Genomic DNA, 23,595 nt, shown 5'->3' with positions numbered 1-23,595 from the left:
AGGAAACAGCAAAGGATGAAGAAGAAAGGAGAAAGACATCTGGAAAAATATCGGACAGCCAAAGAGCAGTGAGAGAGCCTGAAGCAGCCAGAGAGATATGCGGTGAGTAATTTATAAAAATTATTTATTATTTATATATACTATTTTTAAAATAGATATAATGGTTATTATTTTTTTATCGTTCTATTTTTCGACCATTTAAATATAATTCGGATTGAGAACGCACAGTAAAACAATAGAATTGTAGATCTAAATAATTAACTTAAAAGCAGTGACAGCTAAAACTTTTTGCAAGTTAATAAGGGACATGATAACATCCTTGATAACATATGTCAAGGTCATCGAAATTAGTGAGATCGTCGCTAACATGCAGATTTACTATAATTTTATAGCTATAATATAAAATTAATTACACAGTAACTTTATAATACCAAAAAGAAATTTAGCTTATAAATTTTCTATATGTCAAAAAATGTCAAAAATGGTCGAAACATGCTATCACAGTACAAACGTAAATGTCTTTATTTCTATTAACTGTAATGTATGCAAAAGATAAAAATAATATTTACAATAAAAGAAGTTAGTCGATTTGAAAATTAAAGAAAGTGTCTTTTATAAAATAAAAGCGTTACCTGTTAATCCACACAATTTTGAGTAGGAGTATAAAGCCGGTTCTAATCCTCTCAGGGGAGGTGAGGTGCGAGAGGGGATCTCAGTGAAGCCGGGGGGGATGACATCTCGTGGGACGTAAAAGTAATACAATAATATAAGAAATATAATATGTAATATAATATAATATAATATAATACAGAAATATAATACAATATAATACAATATAATATGTAATATTATAATATAATATTAGAAATTAATATAATATTAGAAATTAATAATATAATATTAGAAATTTGTAATATTTATAATATGAATTATATTGTAATATAATATAATATTTTTATACAATATTATATAATACAATATTTTTAATATTATATTGATTAAATATATACAATTAAACAATTATTAACTTTTATATAACATTAGTGAATAATTAAATATATACATTATAAAAATTATCACAATCATTTATGCTGTATTTTTAATTTCTAAACAGTTAATGTCTTAGAAATCTAGTTATTCAATTGTTGAATAAAGACCGAAAATATTTTATATCTTTTTCGATTTCCGACCAGCGTGTTTCTATCTTGTATTCAACAGTGGAAATGATTGAATTATTTAGCTCCTTTTTTACGAATTTCTTTATCTAAAATGGATTATTTTAATAATTATCATCAAAAAATGATTTCGTATTTTTAATAATTGCACTGTCACACATGCGAAGTATTATTATGTGAACAGAACTATAGAAAAATATTATATAAAATATATAACACTTATAGTGAAAAGTAAATTTTAAAATTAACACTCAATAAATATAGAAATATAGAATTTAATTTATTTAAAATTTACCTCGCCCAACTGTCCCTTAGAATACACTGAAAAAACTGATTGGTAATAATTATCAAATATATTTAGTTGTGAATTTTAATTGAATATTTGATAAATATTACCATATTTGATAATAATTACTAAATCTTCAATTGATCTAGTTGCAAACAAATTTTGTTTGCAATTGAATCAATTAAACAATTTAGTAACAATTATTAAATATTTAATATTTATCATAAAATCTTTGATGATTGTTATTAAATATTATATGTATTAAACTGTTGTAAATATTACTAAATTATTCAATTTAAGATTATTAGATATTTGATAACTATCATTAAATGATTTAGTTTAGCCAACATGTTTGATAAAGTAATTGGTAATTATTAACAAATTTTGGTAAGATAGTCGTGTAAAAGAGTTGGCAATTATTGCCAAAATTAGCAGTAATTATAACTAAATCATGATAACGAGAAATTAAAAAATCTGGTAATTGTAATTAAATGTTTGATAGTAAAAAATAATATATTTGATAAGTATTATCAGATATTTGGTAATTATAACTAAATCATCTTAAGGGGAAATTAAAACTGTGATAACTATTACTAAATGTTTAATTTAAAAAAATAAGCAATTTTATAATAGTTAATAAATATTTAATTACTAGAGCTACATATTTAGTTAAAACAAATGAGCAATTTATTTACTATCACTAAATATTTAATTGAAATAAATAAATGATTTGGTAATTATTAATAAATATTTAAATAAATAATATTTTTAATATTATGATAAAAAGTGGTAAAATATGTGAAATAAATTTAAAGACAAGTCAATATTGAAATATTGAAAAAGATTTATTATAATATTTATATAAGAACCATTTTTTTAATATTAAAATACATATATAATATATTTATATATATATTTTTTATAATTTATATTTTAGAACAAGTGCGTGCGTGTTTTATCAGAACATTAATATTAACGCTAAGATATTATTTCTTAAACATCGAACATTGAAATAAAATATCGACCTTCGCCTGAAATATGAAAATTGCATGTCCTCACATTACATTCTTTCGAAACATCAACTGTGTAAATTTCATATGTACTATTCTCACGTGGCAATTCGATTTCATAAGCTTTAAAATGAGTATCTAAACCAAAAGTAATACACTTTTTATATACAACATAAAAAAATTCTCTGTTCTTTAAAATAATACATTGCATTATCCCGAATGACAAATTATTTTCATCAGCATTAGAAATGATCACATATTTAGGTCTAAAGACAACGCTGTTATATCGAATCCATGCAACTTCCATTAAAATGTTATCATCTACTTGAGATACATTCGTAAAAATTGAGTTGAAACAAGTTGCCAATGTCTTCCTACGAATGAGTGTTATTAAATGCGCATCTGAATCACTTGATACTAATCTTATTTCTGGACCTATTTCAATTATATCATTAAGCCCTCTTTTACAAAGAAATCTATAACAAGAATGTAATTGCAATTTGATCGCTAATGTTAATGTTATATTTTTCTCTGATGTTACGATAGACGCATAATTCTTCGAAATTTTATGAAATTCCTCATATAAAACCTAATATTAATGAGAAAAAAGTTCGGTGGCATATACTATATATATATGTATGTAAGTGTGTGTATGTGTGTACATATATATATATATATATATATATATATATATATATACATTACAATAATTAGCAATAAATCAATATTACTAAATAAAAAATAATAGATTTTCAAAAAAGCAAATGATACAAACAAGTTGTGAAAACAAGTTTTCAGATTTATACACAATGAAGACTAACCTCTTTTTATTTTATTTAATGCGGTGCATAGAAAGGGAATGTTTTCGTCCCAAATTGTACGGATCTCATAAATTCCCCACTGAATTAAATACCACATATTTTCACATTCTTTCGGATAACACGCATTAAATGTTACAAAAATCTTAAAAAGTACATCCAATGCTTTTAATACCGTCGGCATAGAATACAATGTTGTATCGAGCCGAATGTATACATTTTCGATTGCAGTTATTTCTGGTCCAACGATGATTATAAAAGGTTGCATCGTAAGGTTCATTTGACGCATTTTATTTTGTTTGTCTTGACATATTTTTTCAATATCGCCAGGTACCTAAAGTAAATTACAAATCGTAAGAAACCTCTAATTATAAATGTTAGTTTAACTTTAACAAATCTTTTCAAAAAATTGAAAAAGCGCCCAGTAAAAATGTCTGTTGTAAAAAGCTTTTATAGACACATCAGTGTCTCTTGATAAAATATCAATTTCGATTTTTCTTTTTATTTCGGATCTGGAACAAGAATGGAATTTAACTTACTTTACAGTGTATTAGAATTCCTTCCTGACTTTCCGAGATTGTAGGTTTCCACATTCTTTTCTTGTTCCCAATTTTAAAAGTAATTTTACTTGATTTAGGAGCTACAACACTTATTAAAAGCCATATTTGAAGGGCTGTTTTCGAATCTACGAGGAAATCAATAGATATGTATTAATAAAAAAAATATTCATATACAGAGTGTCTAATAATGATATACAGGATGTTTCAGACCACCCGTACCACCCATTTGGAAACTAGAGAAGTGGTTATTTCAAAAAAGTAAAAACATTTTCTTTATAAATCGGGTGCGCTCTATCGAATGGTGATATTTTCAACTTCTGGTTCCGGCCGGCAATAGGCGATTCAGACCGGAAGTGCATTTTTTAAATGGAACCCCCTATTTTTCATTACATATTCTTGTAGCTCATCTCGAGAGCTTTCCGAAACACTATAATTAAGTTAGTTTTCATTAAGTACTTTCCGAGTTATGAGGCTTGAAATCATTTCTTAATTTTACATAAACCATAAAATATCTTGTAAAATATTCATTTTTCGATTATCTTATCTTAATACTTTTACGTACAAAATAATGAGAGGAATCAATTGGTGTAATTCTGCGTATCCATTCTGGCATCACTGGATCTCATCCGTAACATTCTAGCATTTTCCTCATTGTCGAAGTAATCGCATCGATTATTATACGCATTTATATGTGAAGACTAATTCTGTTCAAAATCGGATATTTCGAAACATTTCGAGGAAATGGATTTTCTTTTAAAGAGTTGGGGATTGCCTCATCTCTATGATATTTTTCAAGGTAATTCTAATTTATTATTTCTTTTCAAATAAAAATTTCTTTGTAACTATAATATTATCTTATTTATTATTTAACCAACCTTGGATATTTTTGATTTACGGTTATTTTTTATTACGATCTTTTGAATCTTATTTGTTGTGCACAATAAATTAATACATTTTTATAAATTATAATTTATGTAAAGAATATATAAAAATATATAATATATTTTATAATATAATTATATAAATATATAATTCGTTTTTTCTTTTATTTTATTTACACTGAAGTTTGATATATATTTATATTTACATTTGGCATCTTCTTATATTTAACATTTTATATTTTCTTTATATTTTCTTTCTTATATTTTACATTTTATATTTTCTTTATGTAGCGAATGATATTAAAAGTGTAGATGATTTGGGCGATCTTTTAAACGAATGTAATTCGTCTGATTTCAATAAATTGATTCCCAACGTTTTAAATCGATTCAAACTACGCAGACATTTCAATGAATACAATGTATGTTTTCTAATATTTTTTCTCTATTTTTTTATAGTAATTATTATGTAATTAGACTGACTCTATTTGCTACTATTTTTAATCAGTGTAATTATAAAATGAAAAAATAATAAAAATTTGAATTATTTTTACAGATTCGCAATAAAACAGTCGACTTTGATTGTTCAAGTTTTAGTACAGAGAATAATAATATAAATAATTCAATTCTTGTTGATTTAATAAATCTTCCAACAAAACCTGAGAATGCTATTATCATAGAAGATATTAGCGATAACTGTCAAAATGTGAATAATTCTTTAGTCGAAAATAAAGAAATATTACCATATGAACCACCTATAGAGAAAACAAAACTAAATATCAAAACAGTGGAATTTAATTTAAAGGAAATATTATCAAAAACAGCTTTCGGTAATTCTCTGATACTAATAAATGAACATGGAGGAAATATTACGTCTCAATGCCAATCCATTTTATGTGATATAATTATATCATATCATTTTTATCATATCATAATTAATTTATTCATATCATAATTAATTATATCATTTTTATTCATATCATAATTAATTATATCATTTTTGAATTTAAATATCAAGTATATTTATATGTTAATTTGTCTATAATTTTTTATTGTGTTATTCATTTTACAATATTTTATCTTTTATGTATTATTTATGTATGTTTTATGCTCTTTATTACTTTATAACTCAATTACATATCTATATAATTTTCAAAGTAATTTTTATAATAATTATTAATACTTTTGATAATATTATCAAAAAATTTGTTTACATGTTTTTATTACATAATTATTTTCATAATACTTATTGACGCCAACTATTATATACTATATACATTTTTGTGCAATCCATATACATAGTTAAAATATTTATCTTATATATTTTAAACGTAAATAAATATAATAAATCTGGATTGATAACAATTTTTACATTCTTTGTTAATATATATATATATATATGTATATATATATATATATATATATATATATATAAATTTTATAAAAATTATTTTTCATTTTAATATATTATTATATATTATTATATATTACATATATATTTACATATATTACATACATATTACGTGTATATATATATATATATATATATATATATATATACGTATTATGTATGTAATATATGTAAATATATATGTAATATATAATAATATAATAATATATTAAAATGAACAAATAATTTTCATAAAATTGATTAACTAATACAAATATAAATACAAATCATTTTAACTTGTTTAATATTTACTAAAATATCTTTTTCATTTGAGATCCAATAATCTATATTTACTATATCTCTATATCGTGATATTTACATGTTAAATTTTCTTTTTTTAAAGAACACTTCAAAACGAAGATTTTGCTAAAATTACAGAAGAAATAATTGAGTTATTTCCAAAAGAATGTAAAGAAACTTACTATATGCCACCTATACGAAAAAAGTATTCAAAAATTGATAAAGCTGGTATCTCAAGAGGAAAATTAGTCGATAAATTTCGTAACGCATTGAAATTTATCCGTTCTGCTGAAAAGTTGAAAAATAATAACCACATTGAACAAAATGTCATTGTAAGCCAAGGTATTAATATTTTGTATTAAGATTTATCATGGAATTGTTGAAAAATATATAACTGGTCCAATAAATATTAATTTTTTTAATGCTTCTCAGCTGATGATCAACAAATCGCAGAAGAACATAGAATTTGGTTGATCCATAACCAAAAACCACAGAATGAAGTTGATGAAAAATGGGATGCGTCATATATATTACGCGTTGAAGATTGCGCTAGTAAAACATACAAGAATGTTAATGACATATTCATAAAGTGGCCTATATTGAAATTGGATTCTTCTTATATATTGGTAAATGTCTTTATTTTGAAATAATATAATAAAATAAGGCTTTATAATAAAATAAGACTATATTTAAATATAAATAACAGAGGATGAGCTAATAAGACTCAAGCACGGAAATGAAGCGTATGATTTTTTCGTTTAAAATCTTTATTAAAGGAAGTGAACATTTTGGTCCTTCCTTTGGGCCTCAGCACAATTGTGATAAAAAGTTGTTTCAATTCTGCATCATCGTCTCAATATATTCCATGAGCTCTCTATTAATTTATTAACTCTTTTAATTAAAATTTGAAATGATATAATGTGATACAATGATATTAAAATAATTGAATGATATAATGTGATACAATGATATTAAAATAATTGAAACAGTGCCGAGGCAGTGATTAAATTAATTAAAAACTGTTATAACAATAAAAATGCTCTTTTAAAAATACTTTTAACTGCAAATTTTACTATTACTACTAACAACTACAAACAAAATACTATAAATTTGAGTATTAAATCTTTATTAATAATTTATTAAGGTGCTAAATTCACCAGTTTTAGGTATGATAATTTGTATTTATTCTTATAGATTGAAAGGGATTTTGATCGAAAATTTCCTCAATATAAAGAAAAGTTATTGAAATCTTGGAACGTAAATTTTGAAAAATTTTTCACTTATTTAAAAAAAAATTTATCTGCAGGAGGGAACATTTATGAAAGTTTAATGAATGCACAGCATTTAAACTTAGGTAAATATTTGTACATTAAAAGTTTTATTTTGATTTGTAATAAGAACGATACACACATTCACATACATATGTTTCATATACAGGGTGTTTCAGACCACCCGTACCACCCATTTAGAAACTAGAGAAGTGGTTATTTCGAAAAAGTAAAAACATTTTCTTTATAAATCGGATGCGCTCTATCGAATGGTGATATTTTCAACTTCTGGTTCCGGCCGGAAATAGGCGATTCAGACCGGAAGTGCATTTTTTAAAATGGAACCTCCTATTTTTTATTACATATTCTTGTAGCTCATCTCGAGAGCTTTCCAAAACACTATAATTAAGTTAGTTTTCATTAAGTACTTTCCGAGTTATGAGGCTTGAAATCATTTCTTAATTTTACATAAACCGTAAAATATCTTGTAAAATATTAATTTTTCGATTATCTTACCTAATACTTTTACGTACAAAATAATGAGAGGAATCAATTGGTGTAAAGAAAACATATAGTTGTTTCGAAGAAGAAATATGTAATTTACAATTAACAATTACATATTTTTTTCTTAAAAATAACTCTGTGTTTTCTTTACACCAATTGATTCCTCTCATTATTTTGTACGTAAAAGTATTAAGATAAGATAATCGAAAAATGAATATTTTACAAGATATTTTATGGTTTATGTAAAATTAAGAAATGATTTCAAGCCTCATAACTCGGAAAGTACTTAATGAAAACTAACTTAATTATAGTGTTTCGGAAAGCTCTCGAGATGAGCTACAAGAATATGTAATGAAAAATAGGGGGTTCCATTTAAAAAATGCACTTGCGGTCTGAATCGCCTATTGCCGGCCGGAACCAGAAGTTGAAAATATCACCATTCGATAGAGCGCACCCGATTTATAAAGAAAATGTTTTTACTTTTTTGAAATAACCACTTCTCTAGTTTCCAAATGAGTGGTACGGGTGGTCTGAAACATCCTGTATATCATTATTAGACACTCTGTATATGAATATTTTTTTTATTAATACATATCTATTGATTTCCTCGTAGATTCGAAAACAGCCCTTCAAATATGGCTTTTAATAAGTGTTGTAGCTCCTAAATCAAGTAAAATTACTTTTAAAATTGGGAACAAGAAAAGAATGTGGAAACCTACAATCTCGGAAAGTCAGGAAGGAATTCTAATACACTGTAAAGTAAGTTAAATTCCATTCTTGTTCCAGATCCGAAATAAAAAGAAAAATCGAAATTGATATTTTATCAAGAGACACTGATGTGTCTATAAAAGCTTTTTACAACAGACATTTTTACTGGGCGCTTTTTCAATTTTTTGAAAAGATTTGTTAAAGTTAAACTAACATTTATAATTAGAGGTTTCTTACGATTTGTAATTTACTTTAGGTACCTGGCGATATTGAAAAAATATGTCAAGACAAAATAAAATGCGTCAAATGAACCTTACGATGCAACCTTTTATAATCATCGTTGGACCAGAAATAACTGCAATCGAAAATGTATACATTCGGCTCGATACAACATTGTATTCTATGCCGACGGTATTAAAAGCATTGGATGTACTTTTTAAGATTTTTGTAACATTTAATGCGTGTTATCCGAAAGAATGTGAAAATATGTGGTATTTAATTCAGTGGGGAATTTATGAGATCCGTACAATTTGGGACGAAAACATTCCCTTTCTATGCACCGCATTAAATAAAATAAAAAGAGGTTAGTCTTCATTGTGTATAAATCTGAAAACTTGTTTTCACAACTTGTTTGTATCATTTGCTTTTTTGAAAATCTATTATTTTTTATTTAGTAATATTGATTTATTGCTAATTATTGTAATGTATATATATATATATATATATATATATATATATATATATATATATGTACACACATACACACACTTACATACATATATATATAGTATATGCCACCGAACTTTTTTCTCATTAATATTAGGTTTTATATGAGGAATTTCATAAAATTTCGAAGAATTATGCGTCTATCGTAACATCAGAGAAAAATATAACATTAACATTAGCGATCAAATTGCAATTACATTCTTGTTATAGATTTCTTTGTAAAAGAGGGCTTAATGATATAATTGAAATAGGTCCAGAAATAAGATTAGTATCAAGTGATTCAGATGCGCATTTAATAACACTCATTCGTAGGAAGACATTGGCAACTTGTTTCAACTCAATTTTTACGAATGTATCTCAAGTAGATGATAACATTTTAATGGAAGTTGCATGGATTCGATATAACAGCGTTGTCTTTAGACCTAAATATGTGATCATTTCTAATGCTGATGAAAATAATTTGTCATTCGGGATAATGCAATGTATTATTTTAAAGAACAGAGAATTTTTTTATGTTGTATATAAAAAGTGTATTACTTTTGGTTTAGATACTCATTTTAAAGCTTATGAAATCGAATTGCCACGTGAGAATAGTACATATGAAATTTACACAGTTGATGTTTCGAAAGAATGTAATGTGAGGACATGCAATTTTCATATTTCAGGCGAAGGTCGATATTTTATTTCAATGTTCGATGTTTAAGAAATAATATCTTAGCGTTAATATTAATGTTCTGATAAAACACGCACGCACTTGTTCTAAAATATAAATTATAAAAAATATATATATAAATATATTATATATGTATTTTAATATTAAAAAAATGGTTCTTATATAAATATTATAATAAATCTTTTTCAATATTTCAATATTGACTTGTCTTTAAATTTATTTCACATATTTTACCACTTTTTATCATAATATTAAAAATATTATTTATTTAAATATTTATTAATAATTACCAAATCATTTATTTATTTCAATTAAATGTTTAGTGATAGTAAATAAATTGCTCATTTGTTTTAACTAAATATGTAGCTCTAGTAATTAAATATTTATTAACTATTATAAAATTGCTTATTTTTTTAAATTAAACATTTAGTAATAGTTATCACAGTTTTAATTTCCCCTTAAGATGATTTAGTTATAATTACCAAATATCTGATAATACTTATCAAATATATTATTTTTTACTATCAAACTACTATTTAATTACAATTACCAGATTTTTTAATTTCTCGTTATCTTGATTTAGTTATAATTACCAAATATCTGATAATACTTATCAAATAATACTTGTCAAATTACTTTTTATTATCAAACATTTAATTATAATTACCACGTTTTTTAATTTCTAGTTATCATGATTTGGTTATAATTATCAAATATCTTATAATACTTATTAAATATATTATTTTCTGCTACCAAAATTTGATTACAGTTATTAAAGTTTTGTTAAACGAATCAAATTTGTAATTGAATGAATTAATTTTAAATAGTCTAAACTAAATATTTTTTTATTTACTCAATTAATTCTTTTTGTAATTGTTACCACACTTTTAATTAGCACTATTTACCCAAATCATTTAGTAATTGTTATTAAATTCTAGTGTTTACTACTAAATTCTTTTTTCAGTGTACGCATTGTTAATTACAACAGTTAATGTCACAATATCATTGACTTTCCTATGAAGAATAAAACAATACATTTATAATTCATTCAATAAATCTTCATGTCTATGTGTAATGTATCTTTATTAAATAAATCGTTACCTGTGTCTTATTATTTTGTAATTATTTAATAAACTTGTAAGCATATATTTAGTATGCCTCTCAATGACAGAAAGAAATATATTAGCAGTTAAGACATAAGCTCGCTCTATCGATTCAAATAGAAGATGAGATATATTATACCAAGGTTTAAATAAAATTTGTGATAATTTTTTTTCTAAATAATTGATTATAATTTCAGAATTTTTACTGTAAGCCAGACATTCTAAAATTGTATCATTTCCATTGATATAATCATTAAAAACTTTATTCCATGTATCACGATCTGCCGTTTTCAAACCATTACAATATGTCCATCTCTTCCATCCAGGCAAAAGTCTACAGAAGACAGTCCAGAAAAGAAGTAAAAAACTTCTAACGAAATTGTGTTAATAGTTTTTTTAATATCTTATAAATAATTATTGACATAAGTGATAACTAATTTCTCAAACATATGCAAAATATAAAAAATATTCCTATAAAAAGAATTAAATATTATGAAAAGAATTACTTGTTTTCTTAAGGATTTGCTAGATGCCATTTCAAATAATGTGTAGATTCTTTTTTGCAAGGATAATCACTTATAATACATTCCCACTTTGCGAGTTCTTGTTCTAAACATTTAGTATGATCGTTAGTGTTATTTTCGTCATACAGATTCCAGTTACGCACAAAATCAAACTTTAGCACGCCCTAAAATTTAATAAGTATCATTATATTTAGTTTATTCATTATTTACAAGAACAAATAAAATCTACGCGCAAATAAACATTTTTACTAAATAATTTTCTTTATATTTCTTTAATATTTATGTGACTTCGTAGCATCAATACCATAATAACCAAATTTACCAATTTCTTATTTGGGTGTGAATAATTGTGTATATATTTTATCATCTAAATAGGTATGGATTTTATATCATCTAATGAATTCTTAACACATATATATTAATATACAAAGTGTTTAATAAGAATGTGTTAACGCTTGTAAATGGGTAGAATGTAACAAACTGAATAGAAAGGTCCTTTATCATTTTGCAATTTTCTTAATAATTATTGAAATAATTAATTAAAATTAATTAAAAAGGTAAATAAGCGCGCATTTCGCGAGGCTAAATCGTAGGATATGCGCAGTAGGAGTGTCAGCGGCTAGTGTCGCATAACAATGAAAAAACAAGAGTCGAAGCACGCGCGATCAAGCTTTACGAGACGCTCTGTATATATATTTTAGTCTATGCATATTGATGTATCGATGATTTTGATATATAATTAATTATTTTTTTAATTTAAATCTGTGGCATATCAATATAGATTTTAAGTGTTTCAAACTTTAAATCAATTAATTTTTTTATCAAACAAGCATTTACAAGTGGATTATTATGTATTAAATTATTAAGTGTTATATAATGTAACAAAATTATCTTAAAATTATAAATCAATTTCTCTGCAAAATGTTTGTATATTTTTAACACAATAAGCATTCTAATACTACGGAAGAAAATTAATGTAAAAAAGATAATTGTTATACTGTGTTCTATAAATTCCTAAAACACTCATTATTAATTACATAATTGATCATCAATTAGCATATAAATCCTAAAATATTATTTTTATAGGAAAACGACTTTATGAAAAATTCAAAATTTAAAATGTGATTATATTAAATTTAAAGAAAAAAACATATATAAGGGCCTTTTGAATTTAAATTTCTGACTTTTGAAACAAAAAAAATAAATAATAATGTATAATTAATTTTTTTGTTCAGCTTACTACATATATCTATTTTAAAAAAATTCATTATTATAATACGAAATCATTATATTATGTAGAAATAATTGGTGAAATAATGGATGATATTTTATAAAAGAACTGTTATTATATCTATATATATACCTTAAATTCAGGATAAAAATCCAAGAATGGAAAGATATTCGACAAAAATTCAAAAGCTTTGAACATAGGATACCATGCTATATAATCTTTTTCCTGTGCCAAATAAGAAGCGAGTTCCCAAAATATGGAGAATTCAAGTTTCTTCTCTATCGCAAAATGAAACGCATCATTGATGATTTGCGCCCGATTGAGAACATGTATATTACTATAATTTTCAGAATGTAAGTATTGTGCAATTTTTCGCCAATTCGCAGTATCATAATTGACGCGATAATATCCTGTTATAAAATAAATTACTTTTGTCGATTATTAAATACTTTGAAATAATATATATTAATTAAATATATTTCGAGATGTTAAAGATAATTCGATATTAAATATATTATTATAATTAGAGATATCTGCATCTTCCGTTTTTATTATTTAACATAAAGGCTGTATCAGCAATTCTATATATTACAGCAAGAATTAAAAATTTCAAATATATTGATAAAATTTCAATATTCTTGTAATATCTTTTGTTATATCTTTTCTTATATTATATATATTTCATGATTATTTTTAATTAAAACTTATGTCATATATGATACCTAGTCTGATATATATGATATATATATATATATATATATATATATATATATATACAGGGTGGACCATTTTAACCTTTAATGGAGAATAACTCGAAAACCAAGCCCGGGAGAGAAAAATGTTTCAGACAAAAGTTGTTTGGTTTCGAGGGGGCCATAAGATGGTATCATTGGTTTGACCTTGAAGAGTTATTTGAAGGTCACATGAAGGTCACCTTCAATTTCTTAAATGGAACCTACTATTTGTCATTGCATATTCTTGTAGCTTATCTCCAGAGCTTTCCAAAACACTATAATTAAGTACCTTTTCGTTAAGTACTTTTTGAGTTATGAGGCTTGAAATAATTTCTTAATTTTACATAAACCGTAAAATATCTTGTAAAATATTCATTTTTCGATTATCTTACCTTAATACTTTTACGTACAAAATAATGAGAGGAATCAACTGGTGTAAAGAAAACACATAGTTGTTTTGAAGAAAAAATATGTAATTTGCAATTAACAATTCCATATTTTTTCTTAAAAACAACTATGTGTTTTCTTTACACCAATTGATTCCTCTCATTATTTTGTACATAAAAGTATTAAGGTAAGATAATCGAAAAATGAATATTTTACAAGATATTTTACGGTTTATGTAAAATTAAGAAATTATTTCAAGCCTCATAACTCAAAAAGTACTTAACGAAAAGGTACTTAATTATAGTGTTTTGGAAAGCTCTCGAGATAAGCTATAAGAATATGCAATGACAAATAGTAGGTTCCATTTAAGAAATTGAAGGTGACCTTCATGTGACCTTCAAATAACTCTTCAAGGTCAAACCAATGATACCTTCTTATGGCCCCCTCGAAACCAAACAACTTTTGTCTGAAACATTTTTCTCTCCCGGGCTTGGTTTTCGAGTTATTCTCCATTAAATGTTAAAATGGTCCACCCTGTATATATATATATATATATATATATATATATATATATATATATATATAATTGGATAATTCTGAGAATTTGGATATACAAGGAATTTTGTACTAATATAAAGTGATTTAAACTACAAACATGATATATATGTACTGAAATATATACAGGGAGTCATGGAAATTTTAGCCCATACGAAGTAAGGAGGTAGATTGGCTCAAATTAAGAAGGAAGGACTTGTACCGTTTTGTGATATTCGCAATAATTAACGAAAAATTAAATAAAGAATATCGGCCAATCTGCGTGAGTAGAAGCGCGCGGCGACGAGAGTCGTCCCACTGTAATCCTATACTAGGCGCGCGGCGAAGCGATGGGCGGATCGCTCTCCGAGACATGATGGTGGCGTGCGATATATCGCAATACCGCGCCGAAAAATGACCCGTCCTTTTAGTGGCGAGAAAATGATGCGCTATCATTTCCACACCACCTTGCGGTAAATAGCATGGTGCGCTTTTTTTATAGTGGTTTCCCCCATAGGCCTATTCCACTCTCAATTTAAATATTTGTGAAAATTGTTCAAAATTTTACTGTACGCTGAATGTATCGTAAATGTAAAAAATTGATGATGACAGTACCTTCACAAAAATTGATCCGTGGTTGAAAATCCCTCGATAAAATGTGTTACACACGTTGGTAATGATACGGACCGTAATCCATTACACGTAAAGCGTGATGTACTGCGTATCGCGAAAAACCAAATTCGTGTGCCACATGACGCACGCTAGTTCCAGGATTTTCATAAAATGCTTCCAGAATCCTTTCTTCATCTCGTACACGAAGACGTACTGCTGGACCGGTTATCCCGATATTATGCACGACATCCAGTTTCACATAATTATTGCACAACACGTAATATTGTACGTCCACTTGGTTTTCGTACACGCCCGGGAAATCATTCCACGTAAATTGCGGCCGCGCGATAAGTATTTTCTCCGGCTAGCCCGTATGCCACCATCATATCCGTATATTCCTGCAGAGTATACTTCATTTTCACTGTTAATTTACTACGCGAACACATGATTTTTACTAAAACCGTCTCAGCTCTCGCAGGCTGTTGCCAGAGTGCATACGCCAGCAGCATGCAACTACAGCTGAGCGGACATGTGAGTGTAATCATAATGCGCAGGCGCGGAGCTCACACGTACGCTTAAACTCGCATGTCCGCTCAGCTGTAGTTGCGTGCTGCTGGCATATGCACTCTGGCAACAGCCTGCGAGAGCTCAGACGGTTTTAGTAAAAATTTTGTGTTCGCGTAGTAAATTAATAGTGAAAAAGAAGTGTATTCTGCAGGAATATACAGGCTAGCCGGAGAAAATACTTATCGCGCGGCCGCAATTTACGTGGAATGATTTCCCGGGCGTGCACGAAAACCAAGTGGACGTACAATATTACGTGTTGTGCAATAATTATGTGAAACTGGGTGTCGTGCATAATATCGGGATAACCGGTCCAGCAGTACGTCTTCGTGTACGAGATGAAGAAAGGATTCTGGAAGCATTTTATGAAAATCCTGGAACTAGCGTGCGTCATGTGGCACACGAATTTGGTTTTTCGCGATACACAGTACATCACGCTTTACGTGTAATGGATTATATCTGTATCATTACCAACGTGTGCAACACATTTTATCGAGAGATTTTCAACCACGGATCAATTTTTGTGAAGGTACTGTCATCATCAATTTTTTACATTTACGATACATTCAGCGTACAGTAAAATTTTGAACAATTTTCACAAATATTTAAATTGAGAGTGGAATAGGCCTATAGGGGAAACCACTATAAAAAAAGCGCACCATGCTATCTACCGCAAGGTGGTGTGGAAATGATAGCGCATCATTTTCTCGCCACTAAAAGGACGGGTCATTTTTCGGCGCGGTATTGCGATATATCGCACGTCACCATCATGTCTCGGAGAGCGATCCATCCATCGCTTCGCCGCGCGCTTAGTATAGGATTACAGTGGGACGACTTTCGTCGCCGCGCGCTTCTACTCACGCAGATTGGCCGATATTCTTTATTTAATTTTTCGTTAATTATTGCGAATATCACAAAACAGTACAAGTCCTTCCTTCTTAATTTGAGCCAATCTACCTCCTTACTTCGTATGGGCTAAAATTTCCATGACTCCCTGTATACTTGAAATTATATACAATATAAATAGACAATAAAGATATAAATTTATTATTCACTATTTACCAGCTTGTTGTAAGTTGAAAATAATCCATTCATTTTTCTCAATAAAGAGTTGCAGCTTTGAATGCAATGGTGTTAACCAAATATTTGTAAAAGTTGTATTAGAAAAATCGAGTTTCGACTCCGTAGTATAAGTAACAGGTATATAATATTGTTTCTGATGTAATATGTGTAATTCTACCGATACGGTTACAACAGAAGAAGAAGAATCATTAGCAGAATAATTTCGTGTCACCTCCAATACAGAAGGATACCTCTGCATAATCCACGAATCTATCGTGTCTTTTATATTAAAATCATACTTGGGATCCAATTTAATCATCTTAGATCTCAAAACGTTCCATAAATGATCGGAAGTTGTTGCTTCAGGCTCATGGAATCTATAAGATTTAACATTATGATAATTTTAACACTATATTAAAATTAATAAATAAATAATAAAAAAGAAAATCAAAATTTACAAAATTTATTATCGTATTTTAATCTATAATGTAACTCCTGCAGAGATAGAAATTCATGAACATTAATATAATTCTATATAGTATATATTATTCTATATATATATATATATATATATATATAGAATAATATAAAACTTCTATATACGTATATATATGTATATATATATATATATATATATATATATATAATTTTTATTTTAAAAATAATATATATATATTTTTATATATATTTTATATTATTATATATATATATATTTTTTTTTCATTTTTATAACATAAAAAAATAATAAAAATATATATACATATATGTAATATATACTTTTAGTATATATTTTTAATAAAAATATTTTATTTATATTTTATGTATATATTTTTATTTAATATATATTAATATATATTTACTAATAATTATGTTAGCATTTGTCGTGACTGAATAAATAATAATTTAATTTTTATATTACAAAGATTTTAAAATGTTTATATTGTATGTTTGTAAAACTAGATTCTCGAAATTATTTAATTTGAATTGTTTGTTATTTAGAAAATATAAATCTCTATTATACATATATTTATTAAGAAATATTCAAGTTGAAATTTACAAACTCGACAAAAACTCATAAATATGAAATAACAGTATAAATTTGAGATTTCAAATATCTGTCTTGTAAACGTTACAATGGGATAAATATCTTATTAAATTTATTATATATTTCGATTTCCTTTTCCTCTATGATGTATATTATTACATTACAATACATTATACTTACTGTGGTGCTGCAGTACTGTTGTACTGTTGTGTATAAATATTATTCCAATATTTGTTAAATTCTTTTAAAAATATATCAGGTGGCAATGTTTGTTCTAACATGCGCCATATAATGGATCCTATAATGTTTAAAAGAAAAAAAATTTAATATATTTAAAATCCCTTTACTGAAATGCGCAATAGAGGTTTGTGAATATATTTGTAACTAATAAAGCTAAATATATCACACACAAAATTTGTGTAATTAAATCAAAGTAAACAGCTATAAAAAATTGTTAAATACATTTCAACGAAATAATTTATAATAATAGATAAATACTGAATGATGTAATATTTGTTAAAAATAAATTTTTTCTTAAACAATTATAAGAAATCATTTTATATTTTATTATGATTTTTCGAAGTCTTAGATAAACATGTTGTAATTTACAAAACTATACATTATAAAATTATATAAAAGTTATATAAAGTTAAATTTTAGTTAGATATTTTTCATATTATTGTTTTTGCTAATATTATAATAAAATCTATTAAAAATAATAATAATTAAATTAAATTTTACAAATAAAGGGCCTCGTACGGTTCTTGTGGAAATTGAATTTCGATGAAATTTGCTGAAACTTTGGAAATAAATAGTTTATGTGAAAACGCGATAAAAGTTAAACAAATGTCAAAATATAAATGCGATATTGGTTGATAAAGTCGTTTCGTCGCTACAAGTCAATTTATTCAAATATCGAAATAAGGCGATATTAAGGAAAAGTAAATAATATATTAGAATAACACAGTTCATTTTTATTAATACATTTTACTTATATATTTACATGGAAAAAATGTGTGTCGCTGCATCGCCGCTGTTGTCGCCATGCTTTGATATTTGATAAAATATAATTAATTTAAAAAAGTATAGTAATATGGATTTTTCCTAAGTCTCCTCCTTCGGATGAAGGAAAGGTACAACTTCCCTAATTCTTTCAAAAGACTAGCCCTTCAAAATAATTGAACACCTGTTTCATGATTTTTAGTAATTTTTGAACCGTTTATGAAATATAATGGATGGGAACTTTATGGACACTCTATATATACATGCATGTATATTTTTTCCACATAATACCTATATATTAATAAAAGTGATAAACTGTGCGTGATTCTACTCAATAATATATTATTTATTTTCCTCAGTACTATTGAAATAACGCTTTATTTCGACATTTGAACGCTTGTAGTGACGAAACGGTTCCATCAAACGATATCACGCTTATTGTGACCTTTGATTTGCCACATAAACTATTTATTTCCAAAGTTGCATATTTCACAAAGCTTCAAATTCAATTTCCATATGAATCGTACAGTGTCTTTTGTTTAAAAATGAGTTTTCTCATATTTTATAAAATAAACATTCAAAAATTAACAATTATTTAATTCTTTATTTATGCAGTGTTATACGCATACCTTTGATATGAGTAAGAGAAGAGTGTAAATAATTTTCATAATAGCTTTTATATACTATAGTAGAATTTATAACAACGTAAGTATTTAGATAGAGTAATTCATGTTGAACTTGAACTACAAACAAATCCATCATTCGAGAATTTGGCAGAGCCTAAAATCAATTCGATATAATCATAACTAATCATAAATAATCAAAAAGAAAAAGTTTTCGGTACATATCTAAAGTAAAATTAATAGTTTTGGAATTAGGCTGAAAAATGAAAAATAAAAAATAAATTCAAAATTGGCACATCAGAGCTACAGCGCGGTAGTTGGAGCGCAGGGAAGAAATAACACTTCTTTCTTTTTGAGGATGGATCAAAAGAAGATCCGAAACATTTGCCCGTTATTTTTAATTTAATTTTAAGTTTTAAGTAAACAAATAATAAAAAAGAAGGAAATGTTATTTCTTCCCTGCGCTCCAACTATCGCGCTGCGGCTCTGATGTGTCAATTTTGATTTAATTTGTTAAGAATAAAGATTTTATGTGTGTTTGAGTGTATAAATATATTTTTCTACGATAATTTTAATATATAAATATATATTTAGTTCTTATAAAATTTCATTTACTGGAATTTCTAGAAATTTAAACGACTTGGATTCTTATTATTTCTTATAATTAAGAAATAAAACAGAATATTTGCACAAATATTTAATAATTATCTACATTGCTAAACGGTTAATCATTTGACTGCGTATTCAAAAAGCGTAATAAAATAACCTTGTCGATAATGTATGCTTGATAATACATATTAAATCCTTCGTTTAACCATGTATGAGACCATAAGTGAGTTGGTTTGAACAGATTTCTAATATATTTTTGTACCATCCCACGTGCAATTAAGCGCGCAATTATCGTTTTGTATGCGACAGAATCTAATTCTACATTATAAGTGATATCTGCTTCTCTAAAAATAATTATACTAATATGTATGAAAAATTTTGAATATTAACACAATTTCGTATGTAAATAGATTATAACATGATAGGTAATTAAAATAATTTTTAATATAGCGCGCTATTTTTAATTACATATATTACCGATAAAAAATGAAACCGAAAGTCTGTTTGATTTCATCTTGTAAATCCGGGATTACGACATAATCCACTTTGCTCTCAAATGAAACAGAATTCTGCTCAAGGGCTTTCCTCAAAATGATCCATTTACGCATGTATACATTAGCGGAAGAAATAACAGTTTTCGCAAATTCTAGATGCGGTTCCGATTCTGGTCTGAACCATATGTCTTGACTAAAATAACCACGCGAGATGTTGATTTGATGAAAATCGGATACCAGAAACGCTACACTATCTATGGAGATCAAAGCAGTCTCGTGAAAATATGTCCACATCATATGTATATCATCCAATTTAGTTTCTCGTATCGGCATATTTGACAAAGCTTTGTATTTTGGATGATGCATTATAGAAATAACAAAAATAATTCCTAATTTAGGCTTGTTCCAATATGGAAATATTCTCTATTTTATGCTCTATTTTTGCTTGATATTTGTTTCTTCGCTGGATACCTGTTGCGATTAACCACCTACCGTATTTTAATGACATGCTTTAGATAATGACTAGTTTTAGATATTTGTAAGCGTAGAATGCACAAATATAAAATTTAATTTGATATTTCAATATATTCTTCTACTTACTCTTTTTCTCCATCTATTTATGTACGGAGTTCCGAAAGATTCTCCTATGATATTAATTTTAAACTCTATATACAAATCGTACATTCCATGCAGCAAGATATCACCGAAATCGAGCACGACAATATTGCTTTTATCATGATTTGTTGGTTTTGCTTCATAAATCATACTCTTATTTTGAATTAATATTAATTTCGATGCTATTATTTTCGTTGAATTCGATACATAAGTTTTTATGTTTTGCATAAGAAATATTTAAAGTAATTATGCATTCGCTATCGAGATGATTATTGAATAACATTAACTTCATGTTATAATGTATCGGAAGTATATAATCTGATATATTGCTTGATTTGTCGTTTAATACACTGCGCACGATTTTCGATTCTTCATCGATTTTTATTCCTTTGATTTTTGATTCTTCATCATGCATAGGACTCGCTATTGCCATTTTGGTAATGTATATTATACTACTACATAATAATAGTTTTAAGAATGTCATGTTAAATTTCACTCGGATATCTATAAAAAATATTTCTTCATTAAAAACGAAAGTATTTACAAGGAGTATGCAATAAAATCGACTTTTGTGTGAAAAAACGTTCAAGAGAATTTACTAACTTTTGACAAGAAAATACGATAAATATAAAGAAAGATTAAAATAATATAGTTTAATAAATAAGGGAATGATTAGAAAAGATAAAAATAAAATTTACTGAAACGACATATGAAATATTTTTCTTGGATTTGAATATTAGGAGACATGATGGATGTATTTAGATAATTCCAAAAGGACAAGCACAATAAACATAACTCTTATTTATCTCAAATTTAGTTATCTTTAAGATTTCTTCTAGTGCAATTACATATTTCGGTATCTTGCATATTGTGACATACATAACAAATTTTGAAAATATTAATCTTTTTCTTATACATATATATGTTATATTTAAGCATTAAAGTGTATAAGAAATGAAGGAATATTCTCAACAATGGGATTTTATAAGTAATATGGATTGTACGTTTACTAACATGTTATTCTCAAGATCAATCTGTTCCGTAAGTGAGAAATGTATTAAAAACATATACACAATACACGTATAACGAAAATCAAATATTATCAAATATTTGAAATTTTGATGATGTAGCGAATTGGATCAAACATTCGGACAAAATTCTAAAGAGAACTATCTTAGTATTTTTTATAACACACCGTTTTGAATAAAATGTTAATTTTTCATTGTTTGTTGTTCATTCATTCATTACATATCCAAATTAACATATCCTTTTCTGGTCCTAGACATTCATTATAAAAAATATTTTAAAAACAAAACACAGGTAATATTATTATTAAAAACACAGGTAATATTATTATTAAAAACAAAACACAGGTAATATTATTACGTTTTTAAGATAGATAATGTTATAGCTATAATATAAAATTAATTACACAGTAATTTTATAATATCAAAAAGAAATTTAGTTTATAAATTTTACATTTTCTATATGTCAAAATAGTCGAAATATGGTATCACAGTACAAACGTAAATGTCTTCATTTCTATTAACTGTAATGTATACGAAAGATAAAAATAATATTTACAGTAAAAGGAGTTAGTCGATTTGAAAATTAAAGAAAATGTCTTTTATAAAATAAAAGCATTGCCTGTTACTCCACATAATTTTGTACGCACATTTAAAGGAAGAAAGATAAACATTTTATTATATGTTTATTTAATGGCTTACCTTTTCTATTAGTTGAATCAGCCAGATTTAATACCAGATTTAACACCAAAAGCATTCAATCGCGAACTTATCGCTTCAAGAGACTATCATAAACTGATGGTTCTGTCGGCGTATACGACAGTATATAGAAGGTAGGGTACGTAGTGTTATATAAATATCATTTTGATTATACGTAGCATAGGATATCTTATAGTTCATAATATTTCAGTTATATATATGTATATATATATATATATATATATATATATATATATATATGTGTGTGTGTGTGTGTGTGTGTGTGTATATATATATATATATATTTGTGTGGGTGTGGGTGGGTGTGTGTGGTGCATTTTTATACATATATACATATATTTATATCTGTATAAAATAAACTTTACGTAAATATATAATCAACATCTATATATTAAATTTGTAATACAGAAAAAAG

The 23,595-nt window shown here is 26.2% G+C and overlaps 1 protein-coding gene, 1 long non-coding RNA gene and 2 pseudogenes across 3 annotated transcripts; 2 read left to right on the top strand and 2 right to left on the bottom strand.

The window, feature by feature from the left end:
- Window positions 1–1,138: 1,138 nt before the first annotated feature.
- Window positions 1,139–21,934, bottom strand: LOC145960907 (aminopeptidase N-like; annotated as a pseudogene). The gene is made up of 12 exons (XR_014435490.1): window positions 21,421–21,934; window positions 20,804–21,308; window positions 20,484–20,670; window positions 19,724–19,874; window positions 18,297–18,390; window positions 17,048–17,424; window positions 13,287–13,564; window positions 11,906–12,087; window positions 11,398–11,733; window positions 11,245–11,310; window positions 8,687–8,690; window positions 1,139–1,264 (listed from the first exon to the last, which is right to left on the bottom strand). The product of XR_014435490.1 is annotated as an aminopeptidase N-like (transcript).
- On the bottom strand, window positions 3,252–4,075 carry LOC145960808 (uncharacterized). The gene is made up of 3 exons (XM_083080513.1): window positions 4,069–4,075; window positions 3,829–3,974; window positions 3,252–3,623 (listed from the first exon to the last, which is right to left on the bottom strand). The coding sequence occupies exons 1-3, from the start codon at window positions 4,073–4,075 to the stop codon at window positions 3,288–3,290; spliced, it is 489 nt and encodes a 162-aa protein (XP_082936639.1). The 3' UTR covers window positions 3,252–3,287.
- LOC145960915 (uncharacterized) lies at window positions 6,706–7,740 on the top strand. Its single transcript, XR_014435495.1, has 3 exons — window positions 6,706–6,759; window positions 6,850–7,043; window positions 7,612–7,740. It is a non-coding gene; the product is annotated as an uncharacterized LOC145960915 (long non-coding RNA).
- On the top strand, window positions 8,702–9,521 carry LOC145960807 (uncharacterized; annotated as a pseudogene).
- Window positions 21,935–23,595: the final 1,661 nt, after the last annotated feature.

Source organism: Camponotus vicinus, unplaced genomic scaffold (assembly GCF_025532165.1).
Source record: "Camponotus vicinus isolate PSW18456_S1 unplaced genomic scaffold, iyCamVici1.0 SCAF_10, whole genome shotgun sequence".
Classification (NCBI taxonomy): Eukaryota; Metazoa; Arthropoda; class Insecta; order Hymenoptera; family Formicidae; genus Camponotus; species Camponotus vicinus.
The sequence above is the reverse complement of the archived record's forward strand: the minus strand, read 5'-3'. Positions and strand labels throughout refer to the sequence as shown.